Here is a 12,962-nt window from a genome sequence, read left to right on the forward strand (position 1 = left end):
CCTTTTGAAAGGCCTGCTGAAGGATTCTTGTGCCTGCTGCCGACACTCAGGAATTCTTGCTTGGTGGGTGGGTGGGCTGATTTTCTGTTCTTTGGCCTTTTACATTTTTGTCATTGTCTAACTCATTAGCAGGTGCTTCAAAACGGATTAACATTTAAAAGCTTCAGTTATTCACATTTACAGAGATATAAATACTGATTTGCTGTTTTAACAGTTTTGTGTCCACATCACGTTTATATCAATATGAAAGGTTAAAATAAAGATTATAAGCTAATGGCCATGTATTTATTTATCTGCTTGAGAAAGCCGTCGAGATAGCAGTTGCAATATGCATGTGACCATCCTTTATTCTCATGTTCCAGAAAAATAAAAGAAAACTGGAAGCATGGAATGTTCAAAGTGGAGCAGATAATCTCTAATCAGTTAAAACTCATCTGCCCCAACTTCATCAATGAGGTCCTGAGGGCTAAACAAGGTTATGTCATATGGCCAATGTCACTAATCTAGTTAGTGAGAGAACATGGCCAAAAGCGTGTTTCTTTCTCTGTTTTTCATTCTCAGTCTAGTGTTCTCCTCCACAACAAATCCAACCAGTTCTTCCAAAGACAAACTAATTCCTATGAGCAAGGTGATTTTTAAAACACAAAGCTGGAGGAGTAGCAGTTAACATAGACTTAATCTGAAATAAGAGAAGTTTGAAACTTAAGAGTAAATGTTTAAATTTAATCCTTAGAAGGAAAGAAAGGGTGAGAGACTAAATATCAAGGGAGAAATGAAAACAGTTCTGCAATTTTAAAGGGCAGTATGTAACCAGAACAAATGAAATGCAGCCGTAGTCCAGGAGGGGAAAGTGAAAGACTGGCAAAGTTATTGGCAAAAGCAATTATATTTTTGATCAAAGATGCAAGCAGAGTGAATCATTAATTTAAGGTCAGTAAACTGAAGGAGATGCGGCACAATCAAAAATTCTAACAACCAACTTTAATCTTATAAGACATTCAGATATAAATGAAACAAAACGTACTGTAACTCAAATAGTCATGCTATGTGAAAAATTGGCAGTGTCTTCATAATAGTCTCAAAAATTATGATTCCTGGAATTGTAACTGGAGGGAAGAAAAGAAAAAGGACTAAATGAGAATAAAGTAGGGGAGGGATGCAGAGGGGACAGAGTAACATGAAATGTCCTAACCCCTCAACATACTGACTGGCTTTAGAGGTGATTAGCAGTAATCCATCTTTGAACATCATGAGATGTGCCTTGTATTCTGTTCTTCTGCAGACCTATACTTAAGAATTGCATGTTATTCACCTTAATGCAATTTTTTCAACTTATCACAAGACACATTAAAGCAAAATTACGAATCAGCGGTTTTTTACCCTTCTAGAATAAGTTATTACTTCCTCTGGGCAGATAGACAAACAGTTTTCTTCATAAACACTAATAATTTTGTTATCTTTTTCTTAACTTATTTTTTTGGCCATGCCACGTGGCGTGCAGGATTTATTCCCCCAACCGGGGATTGAACCCATGCCCCCTGCAGTGGAAACACAGAGTCTTAACAACTGGACCATCAGGGAATTCCCCTAAATACTAATAATTTTGGAAGCAGACACATCTCCAGTGAAATCACTTCCACCGTGTTGGTTTATTATGCAATTTTAAGAGCTCTGGTCTAGTTTACACAGTACCCATGAAAAAATGTTTTGTAGCTCAATGTCAAAGTGGAAATGTTTTGTGTTTCATTGTATAAAGCTGTATTTAGAAAATGTCTGCTTTCAAAATATGAGGCTATGGTCATGTTAAGGAACTAGACATTTTAAGCAGTGATTTCCAAAAAAGATTTAACTACTGAACAAATATATTCCAACAGGTCAATAGCCAAGAACGAGTATTTAGGCTCCTGTCATCTTTTCTATTTAAAGAGGGAATCTAGGATCAAAGAACTTATGCTGTCATTTTGAAGCATATTCTGAGGTTTTAGTCAAAATGATACTGTACACCACACAACTTTTTTTTATTTCATGGAAAAACCCACATTTGTAAATATGCTACATTTTTCTCCAAATAGCAAACTCAAGAAATTCTGCTCAGAATAAGATATCAATGTCAGCACATTTAGTATCAACCTCTGAATTTTCATAATACTGTTTTCAGATCCACATAAACCACCTATTTTAAATAACATCATTTCCGCTTGTGCACTTATTCAGGTTTCTTTTCATCCAATAAAAATTTAAAACGAAATCTCTTTTTCATGCCAGAAACCTCATTTGCAGTAATGAGCAACAGATAAGCAAGAAATGTCTCACAATTAATGTCAAATTGGCCTTAAATTAGGGCTGTAGCTGTGACTTCAAAAAAGTCTCTTCTGTCAACTCCTTTGCTAAGTGGCACTTAAGAGTATTCATAGGTAAAAACCACACAATTCTTTTGTAAAATGTAAATTCCAAGTCATCTTCAATCAAGACTGATGAGCTGAGGTTATGCCTTCTGACAGCTTTCACAGTATATGAAGTACATAATTTCAACCTCTGGGGGCTTAGATGTGATCTCTTGTTTAAGGGCTCCATGAGTTCATGCAAACTGGCCAATTGGATATCTTATTTTGCCACCACTGGTTCATTAAATAAATAATACGCATGGATCTGTGGGGGCAAAACTAGCTCTTGTTGAATGGCTTGAGGATTACAACCACAAAACCAATTGGCACTCCTCTCTAAGGAGGTACTTGGCCACTCATCCTTTCCTGAGGCTTTTCATAAGGTTGGCCAAGCTCTCTGTTACAGTGCCTTGCCAAGCCATATGGAAGCCTGAGGCAAAAGGAAAATTGATAATTTTAATTCTGTTTTTATGTAAACTTTTGGGGAGTTTGCATTAATGTTGATTTGTAACATGTAAAATCAGTGTTAAAATGTTTATCCTGAGTACCACATCTTTTGGCAACCCTTAAATGTGTGACCAAGGTGATTGCCTCACCAGTCTCACCCTAGTCCCAGCCCTGCACTATCCTCCCATTGATAGTTGAGGAAACTGTTTGACAGAAGTCAAGTGACCTCTTCCAGGCCTCTCAGCGAGATGGGCATTGCATGACCACCCTGGACATTTTCTAGGCTTCCTCCTTCCGAGAGATGATAGTACAAGATATCTTTTCCTAAAATTTCTCTTGGTAAATCTATTTGTAGATCACTGCTTTGTTTGTAGCACTTTGCACTTTTGCTTTATTGTAATTCAAGGACAAGGAGTGATGAGGGAAACTAATTAAATAGGTGAATGAATGGGTGAAGGATACTTTCATATCTCTGGAGAAAATGTTTATTTACCCCAGTAGGATTTTTGGTAAGAGAACTAAGGTGGGTGGTATCCAAAGAATTAAAAAAATAATAGACTTAGCTGTGGGTTTAGTTATAAGGGTGATGTATGGTCCAAGGCAGTTCGTTTTGTACCAGAAGGACCTAAATGTACTTGCATGAAGACCTCCTAGATCGCTACAGCCTGAGTCCAAGCAGAGAGCATTCATTCAGCTTTTACTTATTGTCTGTTTTCTGCTGAGCAGTTTTTATACCATATTTCCTTTATTCAAAGATGTGGTTGACTCTAAGGTACATCACTGCTTAGAAAAACAACCTTCCAGATACATTCTGGCCAAATACAAAAAATTTCCAAATGGATAAAAATGCATCTTAGAAACTAGGAAGATAGTGGCGCATATTGAACCCACACTACTCAGTACCCAGAGATCCTCACTCCCACAGCACTTGACACACTCCTGTGTTATTGTCCCCATGAAGTTCTGTCCTACGTGACACTCCCTTCTGCCACTCCCTTCCCACTGCTCTCTGGGGGCAGGAACTCTCTTTTACTGTGCATAAAACAGCACGGATGTCTTTAGTACACATTGATTGAATGAATGAATGAATGAATGGATGATACCTTCATATCTCTACAGAGAGTCCAAATTTTCCCCAGTAGAAACATCTGTAAGCAGTCCAAGGAGAGGTAGCCAAAGAAGTTTAAAAAGTGAACTCAGTTAACGACGTTCACTGTAGAAAATGTAGCTATCATCTCTGTTAATGGCCGCTTCTTATAAATATATCTCCCTCCCATTCTCTTTCTCCCTCTAGGGATTCTTTAGAAGGAGCCAGCAGAACAATGCCTCTTACTCCTGCCCGAGGCAGAGAAACTGTTTAATTGACAGAACCAACAGAAACCGTTGCCAACACTGCCGACTGCAGAAGTGTCTTGCCCTAGGAATGTCGAGAGATGGTAAGGCTTCGCCTTCCTACTTCTTACTTAAAGGCTTTCAAAACAGAGAGCTAGTGGGAAGCAGCCGCATAGCACGGGGAGATCAGCTCAGTGCTTTGTGACCACCTAGAGGGGTGGGATAGGGAGGGCGGGAGGGAGATGCAAGAGGGAGGAGATATGAGGATATATGTATACATATAGCTGATTCACTTTGTTATAGAGCAGAAACTAACACAGCATTGTAAAGCAATTATACTCCAGTAAAGATGTAAAAGAAAAAAGAAGGCTTTCAAATGTATGCTTTTCTTTTTTTCATTCAAAATTATTTAATTACAAGGCTGGATAACTGAAAAAGAATTTTCCATTAAAAACAATTTCAGAGCCAGAAAGTATAAATAATATACAGGCTAACACGTATATGTCACTCTAGGGCAGTGACATGATTAAACAGAAATGGCTTGAATCTTATGGATGCATCAAATGGATGCTTTGCTGGAGTCTGTTTAAGCTGCTGGAAGAATTCTAGACAAAGGGATAAGAAGAAAAGAAAACCACTTGCTGGCAGTGTATTAAGAGGAAAAGTAAGAGCAAATAAATATATAGTATTGCCTATAACATAGGAAGAAAGGAAAGGCTTTTCTGTAGCTCACGGAGCAACCTGTGCTAACTAGGTTAGGTGAAAGCCACGTAGTCCTAGATCTAAAGGTTACCACTTGTCCAAGTTTGCCTGTGAATGAGGGACTTCCTGGGATGTGAGATTTTCTGAGCTAAAACTGGAAAGTCCCAGGCAGACCTGGACCACTTGGTCACTGGGTAAGTCTGACTGGTGCACAAGTTGCTTGGTATGTGGAGATGCTAAGGAACAGACCTTGCTTCTGTAGGAAGCCCAGAAGCTCCATTAATGGATGTGGACTATTCAGAGGCATGATGAAGATCAGAAAGGCTGTAGCAGAGCTGCACGTCTTAGAAGGGTTCTGTAGATGGTGTCATTTTCAGAATAGACTCAAGTGTGTACTCCACCTTCACGCCCAATCCAAATGGGTGGCTTGGCACCCCAACTGAACTTCTTAGATTAATGAAAGAGGACAAATAAACTCACACAAAGAATTTCATCTAGCTTTGTGTCCATTTTTAAGTTTTCATCTAAACGAAGTCTTTCCCCACTGACGTTGGCCGTAGCACTCCTGTACTGGGTTATGAGCAGCCCTGTGTCCTGGGGCCATTTCTGTCTTGTTGCCACTGTACCCTCAGGGTCTGGTTAAAAGCAGGCACCTAAGTGTTTGTTGAATGAATCATGGAATTCTCTTTTACCTAGAGCCTGAGACACAGACAAAGCCCCTGATACTCATTCTCTTTACGTGAATCACTGTGGATTCTGTGTCTCTGGTCACACTCCCTGGAATGAAGTTCAAGGCAGTGTGGACCAAAAAAGAAAGAAAAAAAGAAATACTTCTAGATTTTAAAGAAATATAGATAATTGGCATGCACTATCTCTTGGTATAAAGGGATTTTATGAGTTATTGAATTAAATGTGGGCCTTTTAGTCATTTGGATAAATTTAACTCTGCATAGATGGGATCTAAACATATACACTGTTTACTTCTTAGCTTGCGTTCTCCAGATAGTTGCATCTTGAATTTTTGTTTACCATTTCTCTAATTTCCAACCCACATAAACTTGTCTTGCACAAAAGTATACCAATGAGATATATTTAACCCCCAAAATAAAAAGAATCTGACGTTGAGCCTTCCAGTTTATAGGTAGCTTCTAAAGCTACAAGATGTAGGTTTCCAAAACTTTTCTATATATTAGCTGATTTTGTTTGTTTTGTTTTTCTAGATTTGCTAATCACATACATTTACTTGTAGGGTAAATTTGTAGCCCTGTGTACTTGCACATAACTAAAGTGAAGAAAGTGGAGGGTGGAGGTTAAATGGTTTTCAGAATTTCTTTAGTGAAGTTCTGTGGGAATTCGAGTTGATAATTTTGCACTTCATTTCTGTAATATGGAGTCAGCATAATAATTGACAGTATCTGAAAAGTTTCATTAATAATTCTACAGAGAGACTAAGCCATTGAGTATTTGCCTTTGTTGCTTCTTCCTACAATAAAAGGAAGTATCTATTTGGAAAGAGAGATCATGTGGGTCTGTGCTGGTGAACAGAATCATGAGCAAGGGATGGGCATATGGTCCAAGGCAGATTCAGTGACGTCAGCCCACAAAATCTAAGAGGTTGTCTGAATCGCATGACATAAAAGAAATATATTGTAGGGGCGGGGGTGGGGACGTGGGGATCGTTTATGGATAGAGCCGCAGTCTATTCTCAAGGGGGAAGAAATTTACTACAGCATAAACTTCTGTGCAAGAAAAAGCAAGATAGTATCTAAGGATGCTGAGGATTAAGGATAATGATCCATCTTAATTTTAGGTCCAGAGGCAATCTTGAGGCTTCCAGGGATATCTTTCAAAATGCCCCCTAAGCATGGCTTGTGTCAGATTAATGGCGAGGAGAAATGCTCAGGTGTGATAGTAGTAGCTGGGAATGAGGAGAAGAGGCTTCAGCAGAAGAAAAACATGATTCTGTCGATGGGAAAACAAATTCTTCTTTACTGTTTATATAGAGGAAGTTTGTTATAAGCCTTGAATATATAGGGTACTTTAAACTAAATAAGTCACAGTAATACCTGGGAAGCTAAACAGGTTTTATCTCCTATTGATAAGTAATGCCTAGTATGTGGTATCAAAGGATTATGAAGCCCTGAGGTTATGGTTAACTAGCTATGTCTAGTAAGGGCTCCAGAGTAAGAGGTAGTATGTGTCCTGCCACTAATTTATTGTACCTACCTTCTACTGACGAAGCAGATATTTTCAAAGTGCTTTAGCAGTAGTACCAGTAGCCAAGGTAAGATGCCCTCACACCTAACTTCTATATACACACCACCCAGCTTCCCTCAGACATAAAGTAGCATCTTCGTTTTAATATTTGCATTTGTTTTCTGTCAGTTATGCCTGGCTCCAAGAATATTTACTTCACCATACCTGGTCACTAAAACAATATGACTGCTAGTAGATGGCTTGATATAACTGTTGACTCCGCTGGACTTTCATTCTCTCCTGAATTTCAGCTTCTATAGTGGCGTATTAGTCATGGGAGAGAATGAGTAGACAACAAACTCAGCAGTAACAAATTTGTTCGAATTTAGCATTGGCAAAGAATCAAAAGTCAAATCCACTTGGAATTCATACACATGTGTTTATGTGTATAAAAAGGTGAAGGTATTGCATGTATACGTGTGTGTGAAGTGATGGCATACGTATGTGCACTGAATCTTCTCCACCATTGTATTTATTTCTTTTTTTTAACTGGACCCTTCACAAATGTTTGTTGCCGGAATCTTCAGTGTGAGGTGTATTAGCACTACCAAAAAAAAAAAAACAGAAAATATTTTGGCATCAATAGGAAGATATTGCACCCCAAAGAAAAAGCATTATACTCACCTTGCAATAATGAAGTATGTGTCCTCCTAAGTGACATGCCTCTATGAAAAAATGGAAGCTGCCCTACACGGGCAGGTGTCACAGATTTAGCTTCTTGTTATCCAGAATGGCATGGTCCAGTATGGTATCCACGTGTTGCTATTTAAATTTAAGTTTAGATTTATTACAATTAAATAAAATTTAAAGTTTAGTTCTTCAGTCACACTAGCTATATTTCAAGTGCTCAAAGCCACATGTGCCTTGTGGCTACCATATTGGAAAGTGCAGGGAACATTCCATAATCACAGGAAGTTCTGTTGGATAAGTGAAGGGGAAGAGAGAATGTTTTAAAATTATGAATAGGGTTGGGTAGACTGAATCCGATTTTTTTCTACAAATCTTAAAGCACTATAAAAAGGCATAGCCTTGAAATTTTAAAGTTAAATTAAGACTAGTTTCCTTGATAAGTAGTGAGATATAAACATAAAGCATTTCACAGCCAAAGATAGTAAGATAAAATAATTTCCAAAAGGCCTATGGAAAGTCATAGATGATAGTTCTACAAGGGGGTTCCTCTTGATACCAAAAACATGTGTCTAGTTGTCATGTGGTAGGAAGCAGAAATCTTTGAAGAAGCATCATCTTTGTTGTATAGTTACTCCAAAAACTTCCATTCCATTTAGAATCCCACAATTCAAATAGATATGAAAAGATTTCCAATACTTTTGCGTAAAATGGTTCTTTGCTAGTGTGGGATCAAAATGAGGGTTGAGAGCATACCATGAGCAAATACTATCATCACTGAATATTTATAAAGCACTTGCAATGTATACAAATTGTGCTAGTTTCTTTGAGAGCTAGCAGTTTAACAAGAGGCTGTCTCCATACTCAAGTGAATCTCATTAACAGAATAATTCAAGTTTGAGAGGGTCAAACACGTAAACTATGTGCCATTCTGATTAATGGGTAGTGGTAAGAAGAATGCAAATACTTGAAAATATAATAGAAATATAGCCTTTGTTAAAATAGGCCCATGAAGTCATTTGTAGAGACGTGGATGGACCTAGAGACTGTCATACAGAGTGAAGTTAAGTCAGAAAGAGAAAAACAACTATCATATATTAACGCATATATGTGGAATCTAGAAAAATGGTACAGATGAACCGGTTTGCAAGGTAGAAATAGAGACACAGATGTAGAGAACAAACGTGTGGACACCAAGGGGGGGAAAGCGGGGGTGGGGGGTGGGATGAATTGGGAGATTGGGATTGACATATATACACTAATATGTGTAAAATAGATAAGTAATAAGAACCTGCTGTATAATAAACAAATGAAATTGAAAACATAGGCCCATGAATACAATAAATGTATTTACAAATAATGACAAGAAATTATTTTTATATCAGGAAAGTTCAGTAACTTTATTTTGCCAAGTACTATAATTTTTTCCCAAATATGTCACCACTTTTATTACAGGAAGGGGCATAAAACTGAAACACTGGCTCATCGGTGTTTCTGAAATGAATGGAAAATTGATTCTAAAATAGTATTATAGTCATTGTCGGCAAAGTCCTTGATTTAGGATGAAGCCTGATAATTCCAAAATGTTGTGGAGCTTTAAGTTTTTTCTTTGAAAATATTTAAATTGCTCAGTGACTTGATAAGTCAATTTTTTTTGGAAGAGGCATAACTATTCACCATTGAGTGGGTTTTCGGGTGTTTACAGGGCAAAGAGCTTGGCAGCATACTTATTTGACACTGTTAGCTTTGATTGTGAGGTCTTATGGTTAACAGCAGAATTCTGAACCTAAAATTGTTCAGTATAGGGTCTTGACTGGGCTCGTTTCCGTATCTGCTGTCAGCTACAGGTCAGTTCTACAGCTCTCCTGTTTGTAGTTGGCCTTGCCTGAGATGGTTCTGCTCTGTTTCACATATCTTATCCTTCAGCAAACTAGTGTAGGCATGTCCTTTTCATGGTGGGGCACTCAATCACACAAGCACTTTTTAAGCCTCCGTTTGTGTCACATATGTCAATATCCCATTGCTCCAGAGCAGATCATATGACCCTGAGGCAAGGGGATGGAGCAGGATGCCTGCACAGAATGAAAGGGCACTGCAAATTTACATGGGGTAGAGCAGGCAAATAGGCAAGAAGCATCAGGGTTACTAACGCAGTCAACCTACTACAATGTGTATTTCACCTAAAGTGTATAGAAATCTAAAGCAAGGTTTAGGTTTGGAAAAAGGTTTAAAAAGAGCCACTACATTTCTGTCTCCATGTCAGAAGAGTTCCTCGTTCTTAATTTTTTCTCCCTATAAATTTTAAATGAATAAATGCAAAACTATTCTACTAAAGTAAGTCAGAAAGTAGGTCTACTCCAGCCAAAACAAAAATCTTAACCTACAGCAGTAGACATAAATTTTGGATTCACCTCTCTATCTCTGTCACAAAGAGCTGTTCCGAATCTACAGGAATGCAAAGGACAGGGGGTGAGCGAATGGAGAAGCATGTGACATTTCTTGGGGGGAAAAAGTTTTTTCTGAATCAAAACTTACCATGATTTATTCTTTTCGTATACTAAAAGGGTTTTTTTCCCCCTAGAGAATGATATAGAGTAAATTATTTGGAACGATAAAGATAGAAAGCTTTCTCTAAAAGCAACTACAGAATTCTGTCCATGGACAAGCTGAAAATACCACTACAGTTAGGAAGCAAATATATTTGTCTCTGAGAAACAGAATTTAATGCCCTGTCTCTACAAAGTTAAACACAGTGATTCAAAACCCTATAAATTCCATACATATGTGTTAGCATAGGTATTTGTTTTTCTCTTTCTGACTTACTTCACTCTGTATGACAGACTCTAGGTCCATCCACCTCACTACAAATAACTCAATTTCATTTCTTTTTATAGCTGAGTTATATTCCATTCTATATATGTGCCACATCTTCTTTATCCATAGCCACATAGCACAGGGAGATCAGCTCGGTGCTTTGTGTCCACCTAGAGGGGTGGGATAGGGAGGGCAGGAGGGAGACGCAAGAGGGAAGAGATATGGGTATATATGTATATGTATAGCTGATTCACTTTGTTATAAAGCAGAAACTGACACACCCTTGTAAAGTAATTATACTCCAATAAAGATGTTAAAAAAAAAAAAAAGAAAGAAATAGAGGAACAAAATCATTAAAAAAATACCTATAAAAATGACAACTGAGGTGGCATGGGGAGTTTGGTCTGGATTAACCCGATTACTTGTCTTTATTCAGAAAAATTAGTGGATAATTGCCACTTGGTTTTCCTACTTAGGCAGTGTCAGAAAGCCAGAACACAGGTTTTCCAAGATTAAGGAGATAGGAAGAGTTTGGGCTGCTCTAAATCCATCCCTCACATCCACAATCCAGCAGGCAGAAAGGAGGAGAATGGCGAGCCTCAGGACACACCTGCATGCAGCGCTTCCATTTACTCCCTGTTATCCAGAACTTCATCACAGAGACACACCTGGCAGTGAGGGAGGTTGGGAAATGTGGTCTCCATTCCGAACAGCCTATGCTCAGATAAACTTTGGTAGCTCTATAACCACTGGAAAGAGAAAATGAATATTGGAGGAATATTGGGGGGTAAAACGGCAGCTGTTTCACAACAGGAGTCTCTTCTGTGGCCCCTTGGTGCTGGAGAGTTCTTAAGCACTTCACCATTTAGTCATTCTCAGAAGTTATTCTCATCAACTCTACTGACTGAATCCAGAAATTGGACCTATTTCTACTCTCCATTCTCTTCTTCCCACATTCTCTGAGCTCCCACCACCAGCCAGTGACGGGAACAGTGTCACAAAAGAAAAGAAAGCAGAATCTCAAAAGGGAACCTCTAAGTTTACCATAGTCCCTACCATTAACATGAGCCGAACGACATCATGCTTGATGATTCAGATAAGGTGGCCCCTCGACTCCGGATGTTCACAGCCTTAAACGGGAGTTGACAGCATGTGAGGAAAAATGTCTCGATCCACAACAGTTCAGGAGGTTAAGCTCTATAAGAAACAATGAATTCAGATCAAAGCATCTTTGTACTACTCTGTGACCACTGACAGAGCCTCTTTCTCCTTCTTCCTCAGGATGGTTAAGGATTTTTCCAGAAGAGAGGGGCAGTATAAAACTTGGGGACGGTAGAATAAGAAAGGAAGGGTTACCGTTGTCTCACTTGCTGGGTATCGTATTCACAAAATTGCTATTTTCCAAAGATTGTTTTCATTTGATCCCCAAATCCAATCGAAGGCAAATGATGTGGTTTCCTTGAAATTGTGTTTCTCACCCTGCTTCACATCCTTGGTCTTACCCAACGTGCTGTTTAGAAAATAGTGAAATAGTAGGGTCCTATCTGGCAATCTAGAAACTGTAATGCTCAGGAGGGAAGCTAATAATGAGTGTTGGTCTACATTTGAATAGGTACTATGTGGTAGTTTTGGGTTTTCGTGAATTCTTTTTTTTCCCCGCAAGTAAGAAAGAACGAGGAAATATGCCTTCTAACTTCGTGTCAATGAGAAATACATCTATAAGTTTGTACCTTTCTTCCTAGCTTAGATTTAGTTCTCACTATGCACATAAACCAGTACAGACACCCGTGAATATAACCTTTTATCAAATGTGGAGTGCAAGCGAATGGACTCTTGGGCTTTGGTACTGGGACTTGGTGCATTTTATGTTGAGGGGACAGCCATCCATGAGCCCTTGGACTTGAGGTGGTTAATGCGAGTGAGAACCTCAAGTGCTGTTTTCTGCTTTTGTCTCCCACCCAGCTGTGAAGTTTGGGAGGATGTCCAAGAAGCAGAGGGACAGCCTGTATGCTGAGGTGCAGAAGCACCAGCAGCGGCTGCAGGAGCAGCGGCAGCAGCAGAGTGGGGAGGCGGAAGCCCTCGCCAGGGTGTACAGCAGCAGCATCAGCAATGGCCTCAGCAACCTGAGCAACGAGGCCAGTGGCACTTACGCCAACGGACACGTCATGGACCTGCCCAAGTCCGAGGGTTATTACAACGTGGATTCCGGCCAGCCGTCCCCTGATCAGTCAGGACTTGACGTGACTGGAATCAAACAGATAAAGCAAGAACCTATCTATGACCTCACATCCGTACCCAACTTGTTTACCTATAGTTCTTTCAACAACGGGCAGTTAGCACCAGGGATAACCATGACTGAAATCGGTAAGTGGAAATCTCCTTATGGCTCATTTTTGGAAA

General features: G+C 39.1%; 1 protein-coding gene across 2 annotated transcripts in view; it reads left to right on the plus strand.

Annotated features, from left to right (window-relative positions):
* Positions 1–12,962, plus strand: part of RORB (RAR related orphan receptor B) — a 181,837-nt gene that overhangs the window by 131,783 nt on the left and 37,092 nt on the right. For both annotated transcript variants that reach the window (XM_029203888.1, XM_029203887.1), the window contains exons 3-4: positions 4,126–4,267; positions 12,525–12,926. In XM_029203888.1, coding sequence (XP_029059721.1) covers positions 4,126–4,267; positions 12,525–12,926 — 544 coding nt within the window. The remainder of the gene's footprint in view (positions 1–4,125; positions 4,268–12,524; positions 12,927–12,962) is intronic.

Source organism: Monodon monoceros, unplaced genomic scaffold (genome assembly GCF_005190385.1).
Source record: "Monodon monoceros isolate NGI ecotype Baffin Bay Population unplaced genomic scaffold, NGI_Narwhal_1 Super_Scaffold_5, whole genome shotgun sequence".
Taxonomy (NCBI): Eukaryota; Metazoa; Chordata; class Mammalia; order Artiodactyla; family Monodontidae; genus Monodon; species Monodon monoceros.